The sequence below is a fragment of the Miscanthus floridulus genome, chromosome 7 (assembly GCF_019320115.1).
Source record: "Miscanthus floridulus cultivar M001 chromosome 7, ASM1932011v1, whole genome shotgun sequence".
Lineage (NCBI taxonomy): Eukaryota > Viridiplantae > Streptophyta > Magnoliopsida > Poales > Poaceae > Miscanthus > Miscanthus floridulus.
This window is the reverse complement of record NC_089586.1, coordinates 129,223,594-129,250,201: the sequence shown is the minus strand read 5'-3', so window position 1 is coordinate 129,250,201 and position 26,608 is coordinate 129,223,594. Positions and strand designations below refer to the sequence as shown.

General features: G+C 48.8%; 3 protein-coding genes across 5 annotated transcripts; 2 read left to right on the top strand and 1 right to left on the bottom strand.

Annotated features, from left to right (window-relative positions):
• Nucleotides 1-660: 660 nt before the first annotated feature.
• On the bottom strand, nt 661-5,062 carry LOC136467942 (serine/threonine-protein phosphatase PP1). Of its 3 annotated transcripts, XM_066466763.1 has the most exons (5): nt 4,922-5,062; nt 4,538-4,770; nt 2,670-3,229; nt 2,381-2,575; nt 661-925 (listed from the first exon to the last, which is right to left on the bottom strand). In XM_066466763.1, the coding sequence occupies exons 2-5, from the start codon at nt 4,713-4,715 to the stop codon at nt 908-910; spliced, it is 951 nt and encodes a 316-aa protein (XP_066322860.1). In that variant the 5' UTR covers nt 4,716-4,770; nt 4,922-5,062; the 3' UTR covers nt 661-907. The 3 variants fall into 3 exon arrangements, with proteins under 3 accessions (XP_066322860.1, XP_066322858.1, XP_066322859.1); XM_066466761.1 differs by lacking the exon at nt 661-925 and having other exon boundaries at nt 2,192-2,575; XM_066466762.1 differs by lacking the exons at nt 661-925; nt 4,922-5,062 and having other exon boundaries at nt 2,192-2,575; nt 4,538-4,854.
• A 2,808-nt stretch (nt 5,063-7,870) lies between these two features.
• Nucleotides 7,871-8,579, top strand: LOC136466271 (LRR receptor-like serine/threonine-protein kinase GSO1). Its single transcript, XM_066464668.1, has 2 exons — nt 7,871-8,249; nt 8,350-8,579. Exons 1-2 carry the CDS (start codon nt 7,871-7,873, stop codon nt 8,577-8,579), a joined length of 609 nt encoding a protein of 202 aa, XP_066320765.1.
• Nucleotides 8,580-17,967: 9,388 nt separating this feature from the next.
• LOC136464768 (2'-deoxymugineic-acid 2'-dioxygenase-like) lies at nt 17,968-19,373 on the top strand. Its single transcript, XM_066463715.1, has 2 exons — nt 17,968-18,370; nt 18,496-19,373. The coding sequence occupies exons 1-2, from the start codon at nt 18,176-18,178 to the stop codon at nt 19,351-19,353; spliced, it is 1,053 nt and encodes a 350-aa protein (XP_066319812.1). The 5' UTR covers nt 17,968-18,175; the 3' UTR covers nt 19,354-19,373.
• The last annotated feature ends 7,235 nt before the right edge of the window (nt 19,374-26,608 follow it).

Sequence of the window (26,608 nt, the reverse complement as noted above, 5' to 3'; positions counted from 1 at the left end):
CGCAACGACATGTTGCCCTGTTTGCTTGGCTGAGTCATGGCTAAAAGTACTGCTGGCTAATTTATTGTGAGAGAAAAATATTGTTCGTTGGTTAAAAAAGTACAACTTATAAGCCATGCGAACAGGGCGATGGCTGCGACCATATTTATTGGCACAAGATGAGACGAGATAAGAACCTGATCCCGATGCATCAGAGAGGAAGAACATGGCCATCGAATTCTACTATACTAGCTAGAATGAAGTCTTTCTTTGAAGTAGAAGGAATGCAGGACATGTCACAACACAGCCATGCTTTGTGATGTCATAGCAGCACAAACCATTGCTACATGATGGATTGATTCACCTTTCTACATGGCAAGCTTACTTGCTGAATATATAGTTTTTAAGAACAAGACAACAAAAAACCTCTGGAAACGCCACATTGCATCGTGGATGACCTTGCATATTCCTGCCAGACACTCGAGCCAAAATCATGGAGAACCCAATTCAGACAGCTCAACGACCAAAAGAGGGCAAAAGGAGAACAATAATCAATAATTTCTAACGACCAGATTCAGAAATCCGAAGGAAATGGTGCTGGCTGTTGTGCCCACTGGATGGAAACTCGGCTCAAATGATCTGGCTATTTTTATTGGCGCATGCCTGGCTGAATCTTTTGAATTTTACGACGCAAAGGAAAGGGGGCAGTACTCATTCACATCCTCTCATATCATAGGAGATCCGCACAGTAAAAACCAATAATAATACATTACAAGAGTGTTAATCCAACATGGAAGATGCATAGTTCTACATCTGCTTTGCCCTTTGCAGGCCCATGAGGTTTCCGCGAAAATGCATATGCCTGTTAGTTGCAGCTGCTGTAAGATGTACCCCTGTCGATCGCAGCGCGCTCACCATCAGGCCATTGTCACCATCCTCTCAATGACTGTAAACAAAGAGTCAAAAGATGAAATGAGTTCCATTTAGATGCTGGTGTCAACTAGTGTCATACATAGTTTGATAGGTATATCACAAAGTCACTCAATAGTCCAGATGATTTTGAATCATTTTTCGTAAGTGCCTGATAAAATTTAAAATCCAGGTTACCCATTCCAATTAAGTATGATACCGTGTTAAACTGTTAATGTAGCAGAGGGCTAGAGCTAGGTGAGTTCCCCATTTCTGTTTGAAAACCTTTTGTTTATGGACAGTTCATCCAACTATTCGAGGATGTATATATAGCTAATTCCGTACATCCTCACATCTCATAGAGTTAGCAAATAAATAGTCCAGAGATTTTTGAATTGTTTTTCCTAAGTGCCTGATAAAATTTAAAATCCAGGTTAGACATCCCAATTAAGTATGATGCTGTGTAATGTAGCAGAGGGCCAGAACTAGGTAAGTTCCTCATTTCTGTTTGAAAACCTTTTGTTTATGGGCAGTTCATCCAGCTATTCAAGGATGTCTAGCTAATTCCTTACATCCTCATATCTCATATAGAGTTAGCAAATAAGCCCTCTACTTCAACCATCTGTCATATTCTTGTTGTGCCATACTCAGTGGGGAACAGAACAAGATAGGTCAACTTGAAATACGGGTTCAACTGTTAGTATGCGTTGATTGTAGGAAAGGTCACTGTCAAAACAAACTATGCACTCAGTGACAATGACATGCACTTCAGCAGCATGAACCTAGAAAATAAATATGGTGGGAGAAAGAGAAATTGAAGCCTGCCCAAATATATTCCAAAGCAATATAATTTGCCATGCAACTCGGCACATATTTTCGCATGTCACAGAATACAATACAATGTGAAAGATCAACTTCATATTCCTATGCCAAGTGTATAGTAAGGGAATTTGCAGCCATTTGCTGATATAATAGGTGACTGCAAGAGATAGGCTTAACAAAAAAAGGGCAGACCCAGAGACAGCTCTCACCACTACACCAGGCCTGCCCTTCAAGAGATAGGCTTAACAAATGCCTATAAATCACCATGACATCCAGTCGAGTCAACTTGGAAGTACTATTAAGAATTCAAGTTCTAGTACGAGAACTTTCTCACATTCACACCAAAAACTAAGTTTTGCAGACAAAATATTAGTAATGACGCAATTGTGTACAACAAAAGAAAGAAGACCTGTCAGGTGCAGGTGTTCTGGTGAAAAGGTTTGGCACCCAGACTGAGAAATTCTTTTGAATAATCATGCATTCAGATATTAAATGGCTACATCATTTTGAAGAAAACAGTAACACTAGCATGCCACACTATCAAGTTATAATGCTTTTGAAAATTAAGAACACTACTCATATCAAGAGGGTAGGGACCAAACAATTTTGTAGGGCAACATATTGTGCTTATTTGACAGATATAAATTGCTTCCATGTTAATCATGCATACCTTGAAGCCAGATTTGTTATTAGTTGAACCACCTAGCATCTTCCTTGCAGGCTTCAGTATTTGGAAGGAGCACATCAATGTCTCATCTACACTCATCATGGCACCAGCGTTATCGAATTCTCCACAGTAGTTAGGGGCTGAGAATATTGTTACGAGTTGGCGGTTAGCGAAAAACTCATATCCATCTTCGACAACCTGCATTCCAACAATGTAAAAGCATAAGTAAACGAATGATACACTTATAGTTTATAAGGGAATATGTAGGTCACGTCTTTAAGAACACAGCAACCTGATGAGCTCGGCAGATAAGGTCCAAATCATGCTTCTCAAGGAATTCATTAACTTTATCAGGACCAAATGTGAATGAAACACCTCGATCATTCATGGCCCAGCCTGTTGCTTCATTGGAAGGATCAGACCAAAGAAGATCACAGAGCAATCCAGTATCAGGTACGTCTGTGGGGCGATTCAGGTTGAGTATTTGCTCAAGCTTGTTCAACTCTGGAGATAGGCCGCCATGCATACAGAGAATCTTTTCATCGATCAATGCTGACACTGGCAAGCAGTTAAAACAGTCTGTGAATGTTTTCCAGAGCTTTACACTGAATCTGCGTTTGCACTCATCATAAAAACCATATATGCGATTTACTGATGCGCATTCATGGTTGCCCCTGAGAAGAAAGAAGTTCTCTGGGTACTTGACCTTGTAGGCCAAAAGAAGACATATTGTTTCCAGGCTTTGCTTTCCACGATCCACATAATCACCCAAGAAAAGGTAGTTGGCCTGAGGCGGATAGCCACCATAATCAAATAGCCTCAGGAGATCAGAGTACTGCCCATGGACATCACCTGATCAGAAGAAAATATGTGAGATCGATATTTGTCAGGAAGCTCCACTAAAGGCATTTAAGGGTAACTCATACTCAGATTAACAAAAATCACTACATATATCAGTACAGGTACTCAAATAGTGTTGAGATTCTCTTTATCTGACAATTTATTAACTGAAGGATTTACTTTCACCTAACATGAAAGCGAGTATTATCATTGTTTGTATGACCTAAAGATCTGCACAACAGCGGAGCCAGAGTTCGTTACATACAATTTATGCCACAGCATGAAAACCTATAAGTGGGATAAAGTAGATGTGCTTTCTCAGAAATATAACACTGTCAAGGGTTATAAAAAACTCGACCTGCACGACTGCACCCATACACAGTGGCACCGTAGCCCATGTGAGAACCACCACGACAGGGGCCAGACCTTAGACCTGTGCTTTGGCATGGGAGAGACGAGGAGATTTTTTAACCCCAGCCTAAAAATTCGCTCCCACGAGGAGTCAAACCCAGGCTGAGGAGTGCTACTCAAGGTACCTAACCAACTCAGATAGAGGCCTTTGCGTGCATTTTTGTCAGCAATACATACGAACTAAACATTCAAGACTTCCATCTAAGACAGTGATGATGATCATCCAATTTACATAGTAGGCTTAGTGAACTTTCATTTAAGTATACTGCTTTCATTTCTCATAGGATGCATGGTTATACGCATCTATGTTGTTCACTTTAACATTTTCACAAAATATCCTGACCGCAACCATGTCGTATAACATTATCATCCTTCTACAAATAGCAGGAGCCCTCTGAAAGATTGAAGATGTGCTGCATTTCTGGAACATCTGAAATGTGGTTTTGATATTGCCATTCAATCATACAAGCACAGCAATGATTTACTAGTAACCCAAAGCATTGATACCTCAAGATTTAGCATCACTAGTTGACGGTACGCGCAAAATCTATAATAGGACCATCAGTTCCATGGTAGAAAAACTAGCAGCTTTCTTTCGGCAAATGGAATCAGAGAGTTTCTATTCCAAGGATGCCTAATCACTACAAAGAGGCAACAGCTACCAACATATGTACACCTATATTCCAGTCCTCAATCGATTCTTCAAGCCATGACGACAGTCAAAGGTAGGATTGGGAATGGATACTTTCAATCACAAGATCGGGTTTAGGACATCAGCAAGACCCAAAAAAGGCACAGACCAAACAGCGCGATACCCCGTTGACCAACCAAAGCAGTCACCAAGATGTCATCTTGGGTGCTACCGACATGAAGAAATTGCTCAGGAGCCACGGGAGAAGGGGGAAATACCGCAGATTTTGATGGGGGCCTCGAGCTCCAGCAGGTTGGGCTGCGAAAGGAAGATCTCCTTGGCGGCAGCGCAGAGCTGCTTAATCTCCGACTCCGACAGCTGCGCGTTCTTCCCGGGCTTGAGATTCTTCACCTCCAAAAGCCGGCGTATGACGTCGTCAAGCAAGGCCGGATCCATCTTGAGCTCTTCAACACTCACACCACTCTTCTCGAAACTTCTCAACAACCCAAGGCTAGTAACAGTCAAAGGAAAAACAAAATCTTTACAAGAGAAAAACGCAAGCACAGATCGAAGAAATCTTGGCGGCTCTACGCTTGGGATGGACCAGAGGAGAGGGGATTTGGTCTGTGATCGGCGGTGTCTTGGTGACACAAAGATGCTACCTTTTTGCTTGGTCAGCTGGTCTCTCTGGGCTTCTTTTTTTCTCCTATTTTTTTCCCTACTAGGATGCACTCCTGCTGCTCTTGTTCTTGCAGATGGGGGAGGCAGTTTGGTGGGTTTTTGGAGGGGATTCGGATTGGATTCGCGGCTGTCCTCTCTGGTTTCTTGTTCTTGGCATTGGTAATGGGTCTCCCCGTCCCCTTCTCTCTCTCTCAAGCACTGCCCTGTCTCTCTCTCTCCTCCCCTGTGCCAATTCCCCAAAGGCCAAAGACTTGTATTGGACTTTGGAATAAAAGCAAAGCCATTTTATGGATAGGCCCTCCGTTTACTTCCATGGCATGTCTAAGTCCTTGGCTGGAGATTACAAGAACAAAAAAAAAAAGTATGTAGTTTTGGATGGATGCCGTCTCTTTCTGCTCCCCACATCTCCTCTCCTCGTCTCTTTTCGTCTGACAGATCGTTGCTCGGGTCTGTCTTGTTAAGATGTCTGGTTAAGATTGAGGTTATGAATCGGTATTTAATATTGTAGCATTTTCATTTGTATTTGATAATTATTGTTTAATTATGGTCTAATTAGGTTTAAAAGATTCGTCTCGTAATTTACAATCAAACTATGTAATTAGTTATTTTTTATTTATATTTAATACTACATGTATGTGTTCAAAGATTTGATGTGACGAAAAGAGGTGAAAAAACTTAAATCTTAAGAAGGCCTTGCTTTGGAGCCTCGCATAGGATAGGAGTATCCTTCAGGAATCAAGGATGGAAGAAGAGAACAGTCAGTGGCAACGCTGACGTTCGTAGAAAATGTGGGTGCAGGCATTTATGACCTGGCAAGAAGAGAACTATTATTTCTTGTACTGCATTTGTCCTCGCAATTGCTACACTCCGTTCGCTTGATCGTCTGTGACGCTGAGCAGAACATGGAGGTCGCTGTACATGTAATTTTCGCTAGAAAAAAATTAGTTCTGGTATCAGACCGCAAAATTTCATAAGTACGCTGCCACATGGTGTGAGCACTTCATATCCATGGTTAAGGCATCATGACCTGTTGTGCCATGACCAAAATAGAGGAATTCAGGGCTGTTTGAAATGAAGGAATGGAAAACATTGGAATGGAAAAAAATGCAGGAAAAGAAGGTGAGTGTAGTGGCAAAAACTAAGGAAAGGAAAAACACAGCAAAGAAATAGGAGGAGGTGCTCGGAACATAGGAATTTGTAACACAGGAATTCCAAAGCATATGACCGATAAAAGGCACTTAACACATAATGATAAATCTTTGTAAAAACGTACAATGATAAACTAATACCCATGTATGATTGATTATTTTTATTCTTATTTAATGGGTGGGAGAAGCTACCCTGAGGTACAACATATGGCAGCATATGACCTTAAAAAAATGACCTCCAAAACGTATGGCAGCATATGCCGGCCTGGAGTAATCTCGCATTGATGTGCTCATGCTAATCACGCTGCACGCCTCGGGCTTCCGCGAAGAGAAGAAAAACCAGAGCACAAAGTGGATTTTTTCATTCCTGTGAAATCTCGAAGAGACTACGGTATTCCATAGGAATGGAAAGGATATTTTCATAGGTTCCAAACAGCATATTTTCTTTCCTTTCCTCCGTTTTAGTTTCCTGTAAATTTCCTACGAAAAACCTACAATCCAAACAGGCCCAGATTTCAAAGCAGGAAAAAGAGGCACAGAAATAAACCGAGGAGATGACTTAGTTATTGCAGGGCATGATGGCACAGAAATAAGCCTGGAGTACATGTATATATATATGTATTCCTTACTGAATGGGATTCTGGGCACTTTCTCGATCTCTTCTTGCTCTTTCTCTGGATGGGGAGGTAGTAGGTGTGCTGTGCCCTCATGCTCATGCATGTGTGTGATCATGCACACATGCTCTGGACCAAAGCAAAAGACCAGACGTCGAAGATGCATGATGACCCAAACTCAAGACTGGCGACTGATGAGTGGGTGGGTTCATACTTTCATGTTTTTCTTTTTGTCATCCTGCCCGTGGAATCTTTGAACACGGGGATCCATGCCAATGCCAAGGAAACTTCTTCCCAAGTAGGCCTACTAATCATTGGTACGGTGTCCACACAAAAAAACACAAAAAAAAAAGAGGGTCATTATTTGGTTTAAAGAGAAATACATATATCCATAGGGACAAAACATTTGTCACATCTAGACCTTCGTCTTCAGTTATTATTATTATTATTATATATATATACACACACACACACGTCTCAGCTATTTACAGTGGGAGATCTAACTATTTGCCACTCTTACGGTGGCTGCCTCTCCGTTTGCCAGCTTTATCATGCCAATTACAAAATTGCCCGAGAAAACAGTAACCAGACTAATATTTTGCCATTTTCGCTGACGTGCCATGCCAGATCAGCGCGCCAGCGTGGAAGTTAACGCCTCCGTCTCCGCTGACCAACGGCGCCCGCAACTGTTCGTCAGCTCCCCCTCGTCCTGCCAGCCGAAGCCTCTCTCTCTCTCTCCTCCTCTGTTTAGCGAGCTCAGCCGAGCAGCTCCACCATTCCCCAAGCACAACAACTCCTTCCAGAGGCGGACGCAGTCGGTGCCATTCAATGCCCTGACTGCCGGCTGCCCGGCCCATGCACTGAGACACAGGGCGCCTCTGCTGCTCCCTCTCTCTGAGACACGACGCAGTCACCGCCACCTCCTTTAACTCCCCTGCCTCGTTGCTTCCCGACGCTGACTCGCTCGGGAACCTGTGCGCCCATGCACGCACCCGCCGCCTACGTGAGCATCCCTACTTGCCCCTGCTGGCGTTCCAGCCCGCCAAAACCCCCCTGCTCATGTACCCGCCACAATCTTGCACCTAGGAGGAGGCTACGAGCTCAAGAAACTCTTGGCTAGCTGTGGCGAGCGACGAGCATTGAGTTGAGGGGCACCGAGAAGATGGCAATGGCGCGGCCGTTCTTGGCGCCGCTGATGATACTGGCGCTGGTTCTTCTTTCATGCATGGCGGCGGCGGCGAACGACGGCGACGTGCTGCTGCTGGTGAAGAGCACGTTCGTCGACGATCCCCAGGGGGTCTTGGCGGGCTGGAACGCCAGCGCCGGCGCGTCGGGGTTCTGTTCCTGGGCCGGCGTGGCGTGCGATGAGGCGGGGCTCAGGGTCGTGGGCCTCAACCTGTCTGGCACCGGGCTGGCCGGGACAGTGCCCCGCGACGCGCTGGAGGCGATCGACCTGTTGTCGAACGCGCTCACGGGCCCCGTCTCGGCGGCGCTCGGCGGGCTGGCCAACCTCCAGGTGCTGCTGCTCTACTCCAACCAGCTCACGGGCCAGATACCGGCGTCGCTGGGGTGCTCTCGACGCTCCAGGTGCTCCGCTTGGGAGACAACCCGGGCCTGTCGGGCGCCATCCCGGACGCGCTTGGCAAGCTCGGCACCTCACCGTGCTCGGCCTCGCCTCCTGCAACCTCACCGGCCCGATCCTGGCGAGCCTCGGGCGGCTCGGCGCGCTCACGGCGCTGAACCTGCAGCAGAACGCGCTGTCTGGGCCGATACTGCGTGGCCTCGCCGGCTTGGCGAGCCTCCAGGTGCTCTCGCTCGCCGGCAACCAGCTCACGGGCGCGATACCGCCGGAGCTCGAGAGGCTCGCGGGGCTCTAGAAGCTCAACCTTGGGAATAACTCGCTGGTGGGTGCCATACCGCCGGGGCTCGGCGCGCTTGGCGAGCTCCAGTACCTCAACCTCATGAACAATCGCCTCTCCGGCCGCGTCCCGCGCACGCTCGCCGAGCTCTCCCGCGTGCGCACGATCGACCTGTCCGGCAACATGCTCTCTGGCGCGCTGCCCGCCGAGCTCGGCCGCCTGCCAGAGCTCACTTTATTGGTGCTATCCGACAACCAACTCACCGGCAGCGTCCCCGGCGACCTGTGCGGTGGCGATGAAGCGGAGTCTAGTAGCCTCGAGCACCTTATGCTCTCCACGAACAACTTCACCGGGGAGATACCGGAGGGGCTCTCGCGGTGCCGGGCGCTGACGCAGCTCGACCTGGCGAACAACAGCCTCTCCGGCGGTATCCCAGCCGCGCTCGGCGAGCTCGGCAACCTGACGGACCTGCTGCTCAACAACAACAGCCTCTCCGGCGAGCTGCCGCGAGAGCTCTTCAATCTCACCGAGCTCCAAACACTGGCATTATATCACAACGAGCTCAGCGGTCGGCTGCCGGACGCCATCAGCCGCCTCGTGAACCTAGAGGTGCTGTACCTGTGCGAGCAGTGCGAGGTTGGCAATGACATGTGAGGATGGCATGAGAGGCGGTTCAGCGCTCGCGCCCGCGCCGGTGGCGAAGCGGAGCAGGACGAGGAGGAGGACAAGGAGGAGAAGCGGAGCAGGACAAGGGGGAGCTGATGAACAGTTGCGGGCGCCGTTGGTCAGCGGAGACGGAGGCGTTAACTTCCACGCTGGCGCGCTGATCTGGCATGACACGTCAGCGAAAATGGCAAAATATTAGTCTGGTTACTGTTTTCTCGGACAATTTTGTAATTGGCATGATAAAATTGGCAAACGGAGAGGCAGCCACCATAAGAGTGGCAAATAGTTAGATCTCCCATTTACAGTAATCCACATCGACTTGTTTTATAGCTAAACTACGTCAGCAAATGTTTACGTGGATGAGGGAGAAACGAGGAGAGAGAAATTGCTTGTGGCAAGTTTCAACACCGAGCGCTAGCACAGTTCCCTGTGCTTTGTGGGACCCTGGCGAGCACGAGGGAGCGAGGTAGGAGAAAGGGTGGCGGCGGTGAGCTCGGGCGACGACTTACACGGGGAGTGTATGATATGCTTAAGGGCCCGTTTAAAGCAAAAAACCAAAATTTTTCAAGATTCTTCGTCACATCAAATTTTGCGGCACATGCATGGAGTACTAAATATAGACGGAAAAAAAACTAATTACACAGTTAGCCGAGAAATCGTGAGACGAATCTTTTAAGCCTAAATAGTCCATAATTAGACAATTTTTGCCAAATAAAAACGAAAGTGCTACAGTAGCCAAAAGCCAAAAATTTTTGGGACTAAACGGGGCCTAAGTTTCATGCCTGTTATCATGAAGACTGGGCAGCAAGAGCTGAATATAGCTGTCATCCCATTCTCTCTCTCAAATTTCGGCAAGATAGATGGAGGCTATGCGTGATTAAAAAAAAAATATATATATATATATATATATATATATATAATATAATATAAGCATCCGCACTAGTATAGTTAATCATAATCAGGCTAGGGTTGCTGGTACGCATGTTCCAGCAGGACCTGTGTGCTTCCCAGATGCACATTTTTCAATTGCTGCTTTGATACGACGAATAGGATACTGGGGCAATCTGGCAAACAGTTGTTGGTCACCACCATCATGGCTTATGCATGACTTATTGTGATGCTCACAGCCATAGGATTCTAGACCTTATCATTTTCGGGGGTTTCCGTCTCAGAAAAATACATGATCTTGGTAGGAACTATTTAATCCAGTGTTAGTAGTTCAATAAAAAAAGAGGCACACAATTCCAGCAAGATGAGAACTTTTGATGCCATCAGCGTCCAGCATCAGGCTGAAAACGACATCTTTTATTTTTCATAAACAAAAAAAAAACTCACCTTGTCATTGATACTTTTCGCTTATAGTATTTGAAATCTAATTTTGACTAGTACTTTTTATTAATGTAACAGACCAAATAGTTCTAAACATGTCATAAATCATACATGTGCGTCATCCTTGCATTAACAAAAAATTAAGATTGTTTTGAATGCTTTTGAATTTAATTTCAAATTAAAGCGTTATTTTTTTATGTGCTTATGAAGAAATTTTGGATTTTATCATAGCAAGTACCTAGACCCGAGGAAAAGTTGGACCGGACCTGGAAAAAGCCCGACTGGTTTTTGGGCCTAGAATATGTGCTCAAACCCACCCAATAGGTTTGGTTAGCCTTTTTATATCCTTCGTTATTGATAAAAATATTTTTTTTGGTGGGCAAAAATGTCCTTAGGCTTTACATCTTGGACAGTAATCTTTGCCGAGTAATGTGTTTAGTTGTCCTATATCTCTAGCGTATATTAATTAGAGAAATTTTAGTATGGTGGGAGAAATTATAAGTCGACTCTGTCGGATCTTTCAAAAAAAAAGAAAAGAAAAAAGGACTTGAAACACTCCTGTCATGTTCATCATCGGTAGAATACTTTTTTTTAATTTTAACCCTTTTTTAATATAATTTTAAATCTAACACTGTCAGTTTTTTAAAAAAAACTAATACTTTTGGCCGCGTCTATTGTCCTGGCGCGGCCAAGTGCCTGTGCCGCGCCATGCATGGTGGCGCGGCACAGGGCTGACGTGGCGTGGGGCGACCGGGGGGGCCGCTGACGTGGTGAGTCCTGCCGCACCACCGATCATGGCGCGGCCGCGCCCTGATCTGTGGCGCGGCAGGACCAGATATATACCGCGCGCGAGCCCGCCCGCTCGCACGCACCCCTGCCCTGCCCGCCCGCCCGACGCCCGAACGCCGCCGCCGCCAGCGCCCTGCTTACGGCCGCACGCGCCCGCGCCCGCCCGTCCACGCCGCGCCCATGCCCGCACGACCCGGACTCGGCCGCTCGCCCACGCCGCGCCCCACCACTCCCGCCGCGCAGCACCCTAGCCGGCCGCGCCACGAACGCCGGCGCGTTAAGGCCGTCCGCTCCTAAGGTACCTCCCTCTTGATTTCATATTTTTTATTATTATATAGTATAGTTAGTATCTACTATTAGTGTCTTTGACCAAATTTATATAATAGCGTACTAATATTTATGATACATAATAGGTACTATTACATTAAGCATGGAGTATATTTTCGTAATAAACTTATTAGGAGATAAAAATATTGATACCGTTTTTTTAGTTTTGATCAAACTTAAACATATTTGACTACTCGAGAAGCAAGATGTGTATTTATTTTGAGACGGAAAGATTACTTGTAATTTTAGAACCAAAGTTTTATATGGATTGATTATGTATTTATTATCTAGTATAGTTAGGATTTTGGGTTTAGAGATTTAGGCTAGTTAGGTTAGTGAATTTGTTTGTGAACTTACTAATGTTAACTTGAATTTTGTTAATTTGAATATTCTAACGCTTTGTTTATCAATTTGTAACAGAATGGCCCCTCCCATGCAGCATCCGTTGTACCCTATTCTGGAGGTGGAGTACGATGACCAACACCGAGCACACATCTTGAGTGACAAGGACGCAGAGGTGTCCTTGTCTCCTTTAAGGCCCCGCACTCACACCAGGGCGTATCAGTAGGACGAGCGTTATGCGCCGTACATACGGCGTGCCGTCTTCCTCGAGCTTGTCCATATTGTCAACCACGGTCTTTCGCCCCTTGATCCAGCACTACTTACTGCAGCTATAGACATGTGCGAGTGCATTATTTGTACGTAAACTTTCTTGTAACAAATTGGAGGTAACTAACAGTCGTTCTATTCTTATAACAGGTGGAGGCCTGAGACCCACACGTTCCACCTACCTTGTGGCGAGATGACCTTGAAGTTGCAGGACGTGAAGGCTATTTTAGGCCTTCGATTGGGGGGACTTCCAATGATAGGGATAGTTGACAACGATCACTGGAGGGAACTGGTGGCTCAGTTTACTGGTTTTCTTCCACCGGACGACGATGCTTTCAAGAAAAATAAATGAGTAATTCAAGCCTATTTAATACTTGCATTGCTTTACAGCTGGCATCGGGTCTCATTTTCTTTGATCAATTACAAGAAAAGTTCTGGTGTTTCGTCGTCCTAGATCACAGAGCGCTTTGAGTACTTGGACCCACAAGCTGAGGAGGCACAAATTGACAGGTTCGCTCGAGTGTGGCTCTGGCACTTTCTTGGTGCTTTCCTCTTCCCAGACGCCTCGGGCAACACCATCAGTTGGATCTTCATTGACATACTTCGCCAGCCATGGGAGAACATAGCGAGGTACAGCTAGGGCAGCGTAGTCCTGGCATGGATGTATCGACAGCTATGCGTTGCTTGCCGTCGTACCTCAGGACATGTGAACCTTGGGGGTTGCTCCTATCTACTCCAGGTTTGGTGTTGGGAACGATTGCCCGTTGGGAGGCCCCTTAATAATGGTTTACCGGTATGTACTTTGGTTCATTATATTCTTCTAAGCAGTTAGATATGATGAGATTATTTATTGCTAATTTATTATCGTGTTCAATGCAGCAATAAAACGGGCATGATACACTCCCTACAGCTTTGTATATCTGGACGGAAGCACAATTAGTTAGAGGAAATACGTAGCGCAAGTACAGGGAGTATATAAACGGTCTCGACGTCCTGACACAACACCAGGTTACGCTCTCTATACTATCGTAGCAATGTCTTCTTCGATGTACACTATATTACAACCTAACATAATTATGAAATTTCAGGTGTTTTAATGTCCTTGGGATTCTCCGGAGCTCTAGGACTATCTGAGTCCTGTCACTAGGGATGAGTCACACGAGTATCGCTGCGACGTCCCTCTTATTTTCTTCCATGTGGTCGAGATTCATTTGCCCATCCGGGTCTGCAGACTATTTGGAAGAATGATAGGTTGTCCACCACCGCTTTACTCCACCAATCAAGTATTACACGGGTGCGTTATCGATTAATAACAATGCTACAATTCAAAGATGTGTTTGGTACAACTAATATCGTTTTATTGCAGGTTTGACCGTAGGAAGAGGTACAAGACCAAGGATTGGCGCGTGACACACAGCTCGTACATCCATTTGTGGCAGACCAGGGTACCACATGCGGTCCTTGCGGGTCCTCCACACGACCAACACACCTTCGATGAGTACCTGCGGTGGCTTCACAGGTCTACGAGGACACATATCAAGCCTCCGTACACTGACATGGCGATTAACGAGGACTCGGTGGAAGATGTCATCGAAGATGTGCACGACGTTACCACTAGGGAGGACACACAGCTACAAAGAGCCCCGCTTCAAAGATACGTGGTAAGATACTTGAATGATATAATTTATTATCCTTTTGGTATTAAGTATGTGTACTAAAACTGTCCAACCGTGTTTCTGTACCCAGACGACACAATTGTCAAGGCTGTCCAACGAAGCAGCATTCCGGCTTCACGAGTCTAGAGGGCAGGTGCTAAGCGTTCTCACGGCTTTTGTGGAGGTAAACATAAACTAGTCCGTTTCGAAAATATTTCTTTATTGTATATGCGTTTGGCTAATGAACTAACTTTAACGTCTATCTATATAGAAGGTGAAGAAGAGCTACATGGACACTCCTTATGAGGAACCACCACTCCCCGCGCGGTCGGGTGTCACGTCTTCAGCCTCTTTGAGGACACCAGCCGGCTCTTCTCAGCCGATGACGCAGGGTGCCACTTCTGCGGTGCGTACACCACCACATCATAGCGCTGGGAAGGACCCTACAACCGAGGACGAGGAGGACGATGACGACGACGAACCCCCGGGCTTCCACAGATAGCACGGCCAGTGGGACGAATGGCCGCAGGACGAGATCAGCATATCTCAGCTAGGTGGTGCCCCGTTTGACACCCAAGAAGCCTCACATGTACTAACAAAGATAGTTTGTTTCAATACGTAGGCTCCATGAACTAACGATTATAAAGAATTATAAGTAATTGTACGTATCATATACCTGCAGGGTACGAGCCGTACGCACTGTCGACGCGACCATACCGACGTTGGCTACAGTTGAAAGGTCCTAATGGCTAGAGGGGGGTGAATAGCCTAATAAAAATTTCTACAACAACACTTAACCAAATGGTTAGACAATTATGAGGCGAAGCGAGTGTTGCACTAGCCTACTTAAAATGCAAGTCACCTACCACAATTCTAGTTTAGATAGTGTCTATTCACACAATAGCAAAGACACTATCCTATGTTAGTGTGCTCTCAAAGACTAACTAAAGAGCCACACCAACCAAGCATGCAAGCTCTCATAACTAGCTACACTAAAGAGCTTGTCAACTAGTTTGCGGTAAAGTAAAGAGAGTGGTTAGGATAGTTATACCGCCGTGTAGATGAAGAACCAATCAATCACGAAGATGAATAACAATGAAGACCAATCACCTCGGAATCAATGATGAAGACAATGATTTTTTACCGAGGTTCACTTGCTTGCCGGCAAGTTAGTCCTCGTTGTGGCGATTCACTCACTTGGAGGTTCACGCGCTAATTGGCTTCACATGCCAAACCCTCAATAGGGTGCCGCACAACCAACACAAGATGAGGATCACACAAGCCACGAGCAATCCACTAGAGTACCTTTTGGCGCTCCGCCGGGGAAAGGTCAAGAACCCCTCACAATCACCACGATCGGAGCCGGAGACAATCACCACCTCCGCTCGACGATCCTCGCTGCTCCAAGCCGTCTAGGTGGCAGCAACCACCAAGAGTAACAAGCAAAATCCGCAGCGAAACACGATCACTAAGTGCCTCTAGATACAATCACTCAAGCAATGCACTTGGATCACTCCCAATCTCACTATGATGAAGAATCAATGATGTAGATGAGTGGGAGTCCTTTGGCTTAGCTCACAAGGTTGCTATGTTAATGAAAATGGCCAAAGATGTGAGCCACAGCCGGCCATGGGGCTATAAATAGAGCCCCCATCAAATAGAGCCGTTATACCCCTTCACTGGGCAAAACGCGCTCTGACCGGACGCTCCGGTCATACTGACCGGACGCTGGCCCTCAGCGTCCGGTCGCCCGATGGACGCCACGTGTCATCCCCTTCAAACGCTGTTTGTTAGATTCCAACGGCTACGAAGCTGACCGGACGCTCCGGTCAAAACTGACCGGACGCTCAAGCCCCAGCGTCCGGTCGTTTCCAGTAAGCTCCCCGAGGCATGTTTTTTCGACCGGACGCGTCCGGTCCACCTTGACCGGACGCAGCCAGCGTCCGGTGCTCAACCCTAGCCTACTGTGCCGTCTGACAGCTCGACCGGACGCAGCCTTTCAGCGTCCGGTCGCTGAGTGACCCAGCGTCCAGTCAGTAGACCGACGCCAGCATCATTTCGACCAACTCCATTTCAATTCTAACTTCTTCACCCTTGCTCAAATGTGCCAACCACCAAGAATTTTGCATCCGGCACAATAGAAAATAGACATTTCATTTTCCCGAAAGCGCCGAATCCCGCCGAGCTTGCGAGGCGGGAGGGAGAGAGGGACCCAAACCCATCTCAACCCTGCAAACACCTTGTGCACATGAGTTAGCATATTTTCACAAATATTATCAAGGGTGTTAGCACTCTACTAGATCCTAAATGCATATGCAATGAGTTAGAGCATCTAGTGGCACTTTGATAACCGCATTCAGATACGAGTTTCATCCCTCTTAATAGTACGGCTATCAAACCTAAATGTGATCACACTCTCTAAGTGTCTTGATCACTAAAACAAAATAGCTCCTATGGTTTATACCTTTGCCTTGAGCTTTTTGTTTTTCTCTTTCTTCATTTCAAGTTTAAGCCCTTGATCATCGCCATGCCATCACCATTGTCATGCTATGATCTTCATTAGCTTCTTCTACTTGAAGTGTGCTACCTATGTCATGATCACTTGATAAACTAGGTTAGCACTTAGGGTTTCATCAATTCACCAAAACCAAACTAGAGCTTTCAACAGTCCCAATGTGTTGCCAACAAATCCAAAGAGACAGAGACGTCCGAGGGATCCTTACACTCCTGGGTCTTAGTTTGTTTAGGTCAAACGAATATTGGCATCTGAAACTTGCGGGGTTATTTGGTTATGTTATGTCAAACTTATGTCAAAACAATGAATATGTTATGTGGCAGCTTGTCAACTTGCTTCTTATTCGTTTCGTTAAGTTGCGGCAGCACTGCCGGCGAGATTAAGTACCCTGCGTTCGGGAACTGGCAGTCCCAGCGTATCTGGACACCGGTGGCAATTTTTCGTAATTGATTAGTTAAAATGGTGCATAACCGTATTATGAAAGACGGAAAACTAATCATTGGCTTATCAAATTCTCTATTCGACCGTGAAAAAAAACTCAACAAAATACGAGCGCGGCACGTTTCGATTCTACCGTCCAGGTAGCCCAGGCCGGCGGCAGGCACAGCGGCCAGGTGGTGTGGCTGCTCGCGCGGTATGTTTGGTCCAGTCGCGCCACGCAACAGGGCGCGGCACTGCCGCGCCAGAGTTGGTGGCGCGGCAAGACCCACCACGTCAGCGGCCCCCCCGGCCGCCCCACGCCACGTCAGCCCTGTGCCGCGCCACCATGCATGGCGCGGCACAGGCGTTTGGCCACGCCAGGACAATAGACGCGGCCAAAAGTGTTAGTTAAAAAACCCCAACAATGTTAGATTTAAAATTATATTCAAAAAAGGATTAATTTTTTTTAAAAAAATTCTCGGTAGAACTGCTCCCTGGACCGGATCACCGCACCCACGCCTTAGTGGGAGTGTACAGCGAGTCTGTATGCACGGTGTGGACTGGACTTCTCATAATGCCAGCCTAACGAGTCCTTATTGGCCCCGTTCGCTGAAAGAAATTTGGATGAATCTAGAGGAATTTATGAAAAAAAACATTATTCCGGATAAAAAAAAACTAATCAAGCTGGATTTAAGGCTAACTGCTCCCTGTTACCGCAATTTCACCGCACCCCATGGGCATGGGTACAAGTATCTGCGTGTACCACCGCTGTTTCATCCCAAGCTCTGGCCTCAGTGTCTATCAGATGCATGGTGCACCCATCACAGATGACAAGTGACCGTGCATCTCTCCTACGCTGCACACGCCGACGAAAAGAATTAGAAGGGAAGCATTCAAGCCATGCTTGAAGAAATCGTGACCGTCGACGAAGAAGAAGAACCCTAAAGACAACTCACTGCTGCTCCAAGCAGAAGAAAACGATGTTGATGAATGTGTGTGTAGCCGGATTTTAGTTGAAGCGTCGTCAAGTATTCATGATCATTGACCCAAGCGAATATCATAATTATTTTGCTTGCAAAAATTAGCCGCCCAAATAGTAAAACTACTTTCTAATTTGCTTTTAAAAAAATACAACTTGTGGTAAAGTAAAGTGCTGCTCCATGCGACGACAAATGCATGTGTCCAAGCTGCGGTCAAATCACGAATCCAAAAGATGCTTCTGTTCTGTTCATCGCTGTATAAAAAATGCTCATCTGAATCTGAACTTCTGAAGGAAGCAAGAAACCCGCCGTCAGAGGAAGGAGATGGCCGAGCCCCTCTCCAATGGCGCCGTCTACCAGTCGGTGCCTGAGTCCTACGTGCTCCCGGAGCACAAGAGGCCCGGGAGATCGCCGCCGTCTTCCGCAGCGGGGATACCTGTAGTCGACCTCGGCGGCGATGACCCCGACAGGATGGCGGAGCAGATCGTCGCCGCCGGGAGAGAGTTTGGTTTCTTCCAGGTGAGAAATTCTTCAGTTGCTCGTCCTCACTCGCTCGTCAGTCCTGGAGCTGAGCTGTCTCTGCTCAGAAGTTTCTCAATCCAGCTGAACTGAGACCTTGGGCGCTGTCTGTGACTGACGTACAGGTGATCAACCACGGCGTGCCGGAGGACGTGATGAGCGCCATGATGAGCGCGGCGGAGGAGTTCTTCAAGCTCCCGACGGAGGAGAAGATGGCGCACTACTCCACCGACAGCACGAAGCTGCCGCGGTTCCACACGAGCGTCGGCAAGGAGCAGGAGCAGCTCCTGTACTGGAGGGACTGCCTGAAAATCGGCTGCTACCCGTTCGAGGAGTTCAGGCACCAGTGGCCCGAGAAGCCAGCCGGGCTCGCGGCGGCGCTGGAGCCGTACACGGCAGCGGTCAGAGGCGTGGCGCTGCGCGTGCTGCGGCTCGCCGCGTCGGGGATGGGGCTCGCCGACGAGGCGCACTTGGAGGCCGGCGGGGAGCTCACCGCGGGGCCGGTGATCATGAACGTGAACCACTACGTGGCGTGCCCGGACCCGAGCCTCACGCTGGGCATCGCGCCGCACTGCGACCCCAACGTCGTCACCGTCCTCATGGACAACGGCGTCCGCGGCCTGCAGGCGCGGCGGCGGCACCGGCACGGGCACCAAGGCGACGGGGAAGGGTGGGTCGACGTGGACCCCCCACCCGGCGCGTTCGTCGTCAACTTCGGGCACCAGATGGAGGTGGTCACCAACGGGCGCGTGCGCGCCGGCGAGCACCGCGCGGTGACCAACGCGCGCGCCCCGCGCACGTCGGTGGCCGCGTTCGTCATGCCCGCGATGGGCTGCGTCGTGTCGCCGGCGGCCGGGATGGTGGCAGAGGGAGAGGCGCCCTTTCTCAGGCCCTACACGTACCAGGAGTTCGTCGGCGTGTACACCGCGTCCAACGGCGACAGAGACGCCGTCCTGGCGCGGTTACGGAACCACAATGGCTGACTGACTGCTCGTCTCGTCGCCGCGCCCCCCCCCCCCCCCCCCCCCCCCCCCCGAAAAACAACCAGCAAGAAGTGTGTGTTCCGTGTTAGTGATCTGGCCGGTGGGTGGCAACTGTAAAGCGAGAAAAACCTGTCATTATCTACGTCGCGTTAGATCGATGCGGTACAACGCAACGTTGTTCCGACGTGACACCATGTCGCGGCTGGACCACAGAGCAGAGGAGTTCCGTTCGCCCCGTTTTTTTTTAATAAATTGTATTTTTTCAGGTAGTAAACAGTATTTTTTCTCAAAATAAATTAGTCAATAATACTTTCAGCCATAACTTATCAATCAAACGAACATAACAGTTCAAAACGATGCACCCTCTAGCCTAGCGAGACCCGACTATGGGGCTGTTTGGTTAACAGCCCCCGCCAGCCACTGATGTTGTGACGGCGTCGAAGACCATGACGCACAAGATGGCCGTCACCATTGTGGCGCAAATTTCAGGGTTTTTTTTTCCGGTGCCACTACAATTCCTGTGGATCGAAAAACACCGTTACTATTTACCTATTCGGAGACGAGCCATTACAATTCTTCAGTTGTCTGAAAAATACCATTATATACGCTTTGAACACGGTTGGACCCATTTACAGACCACTGTATTCCTATATTGCCTAGAACGCCCATCTGCCCTCCACTCTCTCCCTGTCACCGACGGCTGGGGCTCACCGACGAGGCGCACTTCGAGGCCCGCGGCGCAAGCGAGCTGCGGTAGTGGCGAGCGCGTGGTGCGCTGTGGCAATAGCGAGAGCGCGACGGGCTGCGGGTCGACGAGCACAGCATGCACAGCCAGCGCGTGCGAGACGGACGCAGGTGGCAGACAACAGCGTGGTCGAGCTGTAGGTCGGCCTTCGCGAGCATGGCCTGCGCAGCCAGAAGCCAGCAGCATGGCGCCCGAGGCGAGCGGCGAGGCGCGGGAGTCCGCCCGCCGGTGCGCGCGTGGCCATGGTTAGCAGATGAGGTGAACGCGAGGTGGCACGCCGGCGTGCGTGCGCGGCCAAGCTCTGAGGGCCATGGCTGGCGCGGCGAGCACAGCCTGCATGGGGTGGTGAAGCGTGGCCACGACGGCGGTTCAGCAGTTCGCCCCCGCGCCCGCGTGGCCGCGGTGGCGGCGGCAGCAGCAGCTAGAACGCGCGCCCGCGTGGCCGCGACGACGGCTCTCCAGATCGCATGCGTGTTCGCGTGGCAGTGGCGCCGCCTGCTCTCCCCGTCGTGGCCGCGGCGCCTGCTCTCCCATGCGCTTTCGTGTGGCCACGGCGGCAGCTGCTCGCCATGGAAGGAGACAGGAAGACGGGGAAGAATATGACATGTGGGGCCTGCACGTCATTTACGGAGACAAAGGGGAGGACATAGGGGTATTCTAGACAATACGGAAATATAGTGGTCTGTAAGTGGGCCTAACCATGTTCAATGCGTAAAAATGACTTTTTTCAGTAATGACTCATTCCCAAATAGTTGAATAGTAATGATAGTTTTCCAATACGCAAGAATGGTAGTGGCACTAACAAAAAAAACCCAAATTTCTACTGCAAAAAGGGGTAGATGCCAAACATAAAAGCTGAACCAAGCAGCTGCCTTCCCTCTGTGGCAGGCAGAGTGTGACGATGAGCCAAACACCCCTCTATGATTTCACAGTCCGGCAAAAAAAAAAAAAAAAAAAAAAAAATCGATCCAAACGAATAGACTTCTGGAGACTCTACTACATATTCTAGCAATCCAAAACCATGATTCAGTTATGTCCTCTCTACTATGAGCTTCTAGGTAGATTCTAGTGCGGTGAACGACGATTTTGTCCCTGCTCCAACGAAAAAAGTTAAAGGATTGAATGCCATTATTAGACACTTGGCTTGTGAAATGAATCCACTCTCCAGAGTATAATCCAGATATCAAACATGTTGGGAGCCGTTTGGTAGTACTCGCTGGAGCAAATTCTCCATGAGAATCAACCAAACAACAAGATCCTAAGATCATTACTATCCGGAGTCCAGATTTCTCGTAGTTATTTGATGGTGCAAATGGACCCTAATTAATTAATCATCATGTGATTTGGTGTACAAAGTGACATCAACACGTCAGAGGGGAGAGGAGGACATGTTGACCATTATCTCTCCATCATCAATCTACTCTCATCTTCTAGCGTCCTATCGTACGTACGGATCTTCTTTTTTTTTTATTTAATCTCCTTTTATATACTCCGTGCGCCTCAAAATAATTATCGTTCTCGTTTTCCGAGAAATAACTTTAACTAATTTTATATAAAAAAATATTAATACTTATGGTACATAGTTAATATCATTAGATAGATCGTTGAATCTATTTTTATAATAAATTTATTTGGAGATACAAATGTTACGCATATTTTTTACAAACTTAGTTAAACTTATGGCACGAAAACGAAAAACGACAGATAATTTAGGACTGACGTAGTACATGCACTATGATTGTTGATTATGATCTTGTTAAATAGAGACAAGGGCAATATTATATATGTAGGATGAGGGTTGTGCGTATTATTATTGGGCTCCATTGGTTGGCTTTATATGTTATTTTTGTGCATATTTTCCGAGCCACTTTTGCAGGGATTTTCATGTGGCTTCTCCACCGGCTTAATTAGAAGCTATACCAAATGAACGGTTTCTGAAGGGGAAAAAGAAGAAGAAGAAGAAAGTTAGGAACGGTGAAGCCGAAGCTATTTTGGAGGCGGAAGCTCAAGCCACGAAAACATAGTTTTCCTGATTTTTCTCTTTTTAAACAAGTCTAAGCTCTACCAAAGAGGGTTTTATAGTGCTTATTAAAACAGCTCCAGTCCAATACAGTGCTTGGGAAACCGCCAAACAGACAGACACGTCTGACGTCCCTAAGAAAGCATCCGAGGCTAAAAGCAGGTTAATCGTAGCGCAGGTTACACGTTGTGGGGGTATTAACCCCTATACCCTTACGGCTAGGCTTGGGCCGGCCCGGATCAGGGGGTTCGGTCTACTAGAAGACGACGTGCGGCCCGACCAACCTGTTCGGAGTCCCGCGCAAGGAGTTAAAGCAGATTTGGAGATCAAGCAAGATCCTGGTCGGTTAGAATAGGAATCCTTATTCGGCCACATATGGCAATTGTAACTGGCTAGGATTAGTTTCCAGATCTGTAACCCTGCCCCCCGGACTATATAAGGCGGGCAGGAACCCCCTCTAAAAAACATCTCTCATTGACATACAACAATACAATCAAACGCAGGACGTAGGTATTACGCCTTCTTGGCGGCCGAACCTGGATAAAACCTCGTGTCTGTCTTGCGTCACCATCTTATTTGTGGCTTGCGCATATGTCTGCCGATAATCTACTATCTTGGGCATACCCCTAGATTGACTGCCGACCATATTTCGTCGATGTTAGGGAGCTCGTTGCACTACCGAGAGAAGCGCCGAATGTACCCGCGAAGGGTTTCATCGGCCTTCTGGCGGCAGTTCTTAAGGTCCCATGGGTTTCCAGGGCGTTTGTACGTGTCCTAGAAGTTGCCCACGAAGATCTCCGTCAGATCCGCCCAACTCTGAATAGTATTGGACGGTAGGTGCTCCAGTCATGCTCGCGCTGAATCGGCCAAGAACAGTGGGAGATTGCGAATAATGAAATCGTCATCACTTGCCCCACCGGCCTGACATGCAAGCCGATAGTCTTCGAGCCAAAGCCAGGGATTTGTTTCGCCAGAATATTTAGGGATGTTGGTAGGCGGTCGATACCTTAGGGGGAACACGGCGTTGAGGATGTGCCGACCGAAGGCCTGAGGACCTGGCAGGCCGGGGCTCGGGCTTCGGTCTTCGTTGCTGTCGTAGCGTCTGCCACGTCGGGGATGGTAGCCGCAGCGTGCTGCTTCTCCATCGTTGCCATGGACACGTTTCTGAGCGTCGATGATGTTGCGTATGTCGCGGCCATGGCCGAGGCGTTGATGTACTAGGACGACGGAGGGCTACCTGCCGGCTGGTGGTGTTTGGTGAACGGACGCGTCCTTGGTGGGACGTACTAAGGGCGAGCGCTGGCTGGTGTCGGGTTCGCGTCGTCGAGACAACGAACTTTCCGCCTACTGCGCCGCCGCATGCTCAAGCAACGTGCGAATCTCCCTGTGGGCCCGGCGATCTTCGGCTGTCGTGGCCTCTGGAAGGCCATGCAGCAAGGCGGTTGCTGCAGCGATGTTTTGGCTGGCTCGGGCAAAGTGAGAAAGGGTCCCATCGTCGGTGAGGATCCTCTGGTGTATGGTGCGGGCCATGGCGCATGCGCGCCCCCTGTCTTTGCGGCGTTCAATCTCGCGATTAATGTCCGCGTACTCCCGGATGAGCCCTTGCCCGGCCTCATCGATCTCTTGCTAACAGGCCCTCAGCTGCTCCATCCTTAGGTGAGATGGGGCCGTCGTCTCTTCCCCGGATCCACTGTCAGGGTTGTTTCGAGATAGCTACGAACAACCCTGATAGTAGATCCCTGGTCCACAAGCTAGGACACAGGGGCCTTTCGGTCTGAAGAATGATGGGGCAACGTACCAGTGCTGTATGCTTAGTTGCTTCGGAGACCTCATCGGGCGAACCATTGAGGCCTATGTCGACGACATCGTAGTCAAATCCAAACGAGCTGACCACCTTGTCGCCGACCTTGAGCAAACCTTTGCAAAACTCTGGGCAAACGACATCAAACTCAATCCCGAAAAATATGTTTTCGGGGTCCCGAGGGGCATGCTGCTCGGTTTTATCATCTCCAAGCGTGGCATCGAAGCCAACCCAGAGAAAATATCAGCCATCACAAGGATGGGCCCGATTCAAAACATAAAGGGGGTTCAGCGGATCACAGGGTGCCTTGCCGCTCTCAGCCGATTCATTTCATGCCTCGGCAAACGAGGACTCCCCCTTTATCGACTCCTAAAGAAATCTGACCGCTTTGAGTGGACAGTCGAGGCTCAGGAAGCGCTTGACATGGTTAAACAATTTTTGACTAAACCTCTGGTCCTAGTTCCTCCATGCAACGGAGAATCCCTCCTACTATATATATCGGCCACCACCCAAGTGGTCAGCTCTGCCTTAGTGGTAGAACAAGAGGAGGAGGGGCACGCCTTCAAGGTGCAGCGCCCTATATATTTCATCAGCAAGGTGTTATCCGACTCCAAAGCTCGCTACTCCCAAATCCAGAAACTCCTCTACACCGTCCTCGTCACCAAGAGAAAGCTACGCCACTACTTCGAGTCACACCCCGTGATAGTAGTGACGTCGTTCCCCCTCGGCAAGGTTGTCCATAGCCATGACACTACGGGAAGAACCGCAAAGTGGGCACTCGAGCTGATGGATCAGGGCATTTCTTATGCCCCCCCGAACAGCGATCAAATCTCAGGTACTGGCTGACTTCATCGTGGAGTGGACCGAGATCCAGATGCCACCAGCACCCATCGATCAAGAGTACTGGACAATGTACTTCGACAGATCGCTAATGAAGAAGGGCGCTGGAGTAGGACTAGTCTTTATATCTCCCCTCAGGGTCCACATGAGGTACATGGTTCGGTTCCATTTCCCCTCATCAAACAATACTGCAGAATATGAAGTGCTCATCAACGGCCTATGAATCGCCATCGAGCTAGGCATCCAACGCCTTGACGTCAGAGGCGACTCCCAGCTGGTCATCAACCAGGTCATAAAGGAGTCAAGCTGCCACGACGCCAAGATGGAGGCATACTATCAAGAGGTCCGATGGCTAGAGGACAAATTCAACGGCCTCGAACTCAATCACATCCCAAGGTGCCTCAACGAAGCAGCCGATACGCTTGTGAAAGCAGCATCTAGCTGAGAGCGAGTCCCGGTAGGCGTCTTTGCCAACGACCAACACAAACCCTTGGTACGCTATACGGGGTCGGAACAAGCCGATGATGGCCCATCTAGTCCAACCCCAGGGGCCGATCCTCCAACTGCTCTGCCCGACCCTGAGGTCATGGAGCTCAAAGAGGACCTAGCAGCAGAGTCCGACCCTCCCGATGACTAGAGAACGCCGTACCTCGACTACCTCCTCCACGACATACTACCGGCAGACAAGACGAAAGCCCGACAGCTCGTACGACGCGCCAAGTCCTTCATTCTTGTAGAGGGCAGGATTCTACAACTCTGTATCCCTGGCGAACAGGGAAAACTCCTGCTGGGCGACATCCATGGTGGAGTCTACGGTCATCATGCTGCACCAAGAACTTTGGTTGGGAATACATTCCGACAAGGTTTCTACTGGCCCACCGTAGTAGTCGATGCCGAGCAAATTGTACGCACCTGCGAGGGGTGCTAGTACTATGCTCGGCAAACACACCTCCTAGCCCAGGCTCTCTAGATGATCCCCATCACATGGCCCTTCATGGTCTGGGGGCTGGACCTGGTTGGGCCACTCAAAAAGGCGCTCAGGGGCTTTACCCACCTGCTTGTCACCATAGACAAGTTTACAAAATGGATTGAAGCTCGACCAATATCCACGATCAAATCCAAGCAAGCAGTGTTGTTCTTCCTCGACATCACCCATCGCTTTGGAGTACCGAACTCCATCATCACAGACAACGGCACGCAGTTCATCGGCAGGAAATTTGTTCGATTCTGTGATGAACAACACATCCGAATCGATTGGGCAGCCGTCGCACACCCCCGAACGAATGGGCAGGTCGAACGCGCAAATGGCATGCTCCTTCAGGGCCTCAAACCTAGAATTTTCAACCGGTTGAACAAGTTCGATGCGCGCTGGCTCGCTGAGCTCCCGGCCCTACTCTAGAGCCTAAGGACAACTCCTAGCCGGGCCATCGGCTACACACCCTTCTTCATGGTCTATGGTTTCGAGGCCATTCTTCCAATGGACCTTGACTATGGAGCACCAAGAATCAGAGCATATGACGAACAAGGAGCCGAGGCATCCCACCAAGACACCATGGACCAGCTAGAAGAAGCCTGCGACATCACCCTCCTCCATTCGGCTAAGTACCAACAGACGTTGTGACGGTACCACAACCGATGGGTGCGGGGTCGAGCCTTCAACGTCGAAGACCTCGTCCTCCATCTTGTGTAGAGCAACAAGGACTGCCACAAACTCTCCCCGCCCTGGGAAGGGCCCTACGTCGCCGCGGAAGTACTTCGCCCAGGCGCCTATCGGTTGAAAACCATCAACGGCGAGGTCTTCACCAACGCCTGGAACATCGAGCAGCTACGTCGTTTCTATCCTTAAAAT

Bases quoted from the DNA above. Each gene is read 5' to 3' on its own strand.
- LOC136466271 (XM_066464668.1), top strand. From the start codon at position 7,871: ATGGCGCGGCCGTTCTTGGCGCCGCTGATGATACTGGCGCTGGTTCTT. The intron at 8,250-8,349 runs GCCAGATACCGG...GCGCTTGGCAAG, and splicing joins CTACTCCAACCAGCTCACGG to CTCGGCACCTCACCGTGCTC.
- LOC136467942 (XM_066466761.1), bottom strand. From the start codon at position 4,715: ATGGATCCGGCCTTGCTTGACGACGTCATACGCCGGCTTTTGGAGGTG. The intron at 3,230-4,537 runs GTATTTCCCCCT...TCTTCTGATCAG, and splicing joins GGCCCCCATCAAAATCTGCG to GTGATGTCCATGGGCAGTAC. The intron at 2,576-2,669 runs GTTGCTGTGTTC...GTTGGAATGCAG, and splicing joins TTATCTGCCGAGCTCATCAG to GTTGTCGAAGATGGATATGA.
- LOC136464768 (XM_066463715.1), top strand. From the start codon at position 18,176: ATGGCCGAGCCCCTCTCCAATGGCGCCGTCTACCAGTCGGTGCCTGAG. The intron at 18,371-18,495 runs GTGAGAAATTCT...ACTGACGTACAG, and splicing joins GAGAGTTTGGTTTCTTCCAG to GTGATCAACCACGGCGTGCC.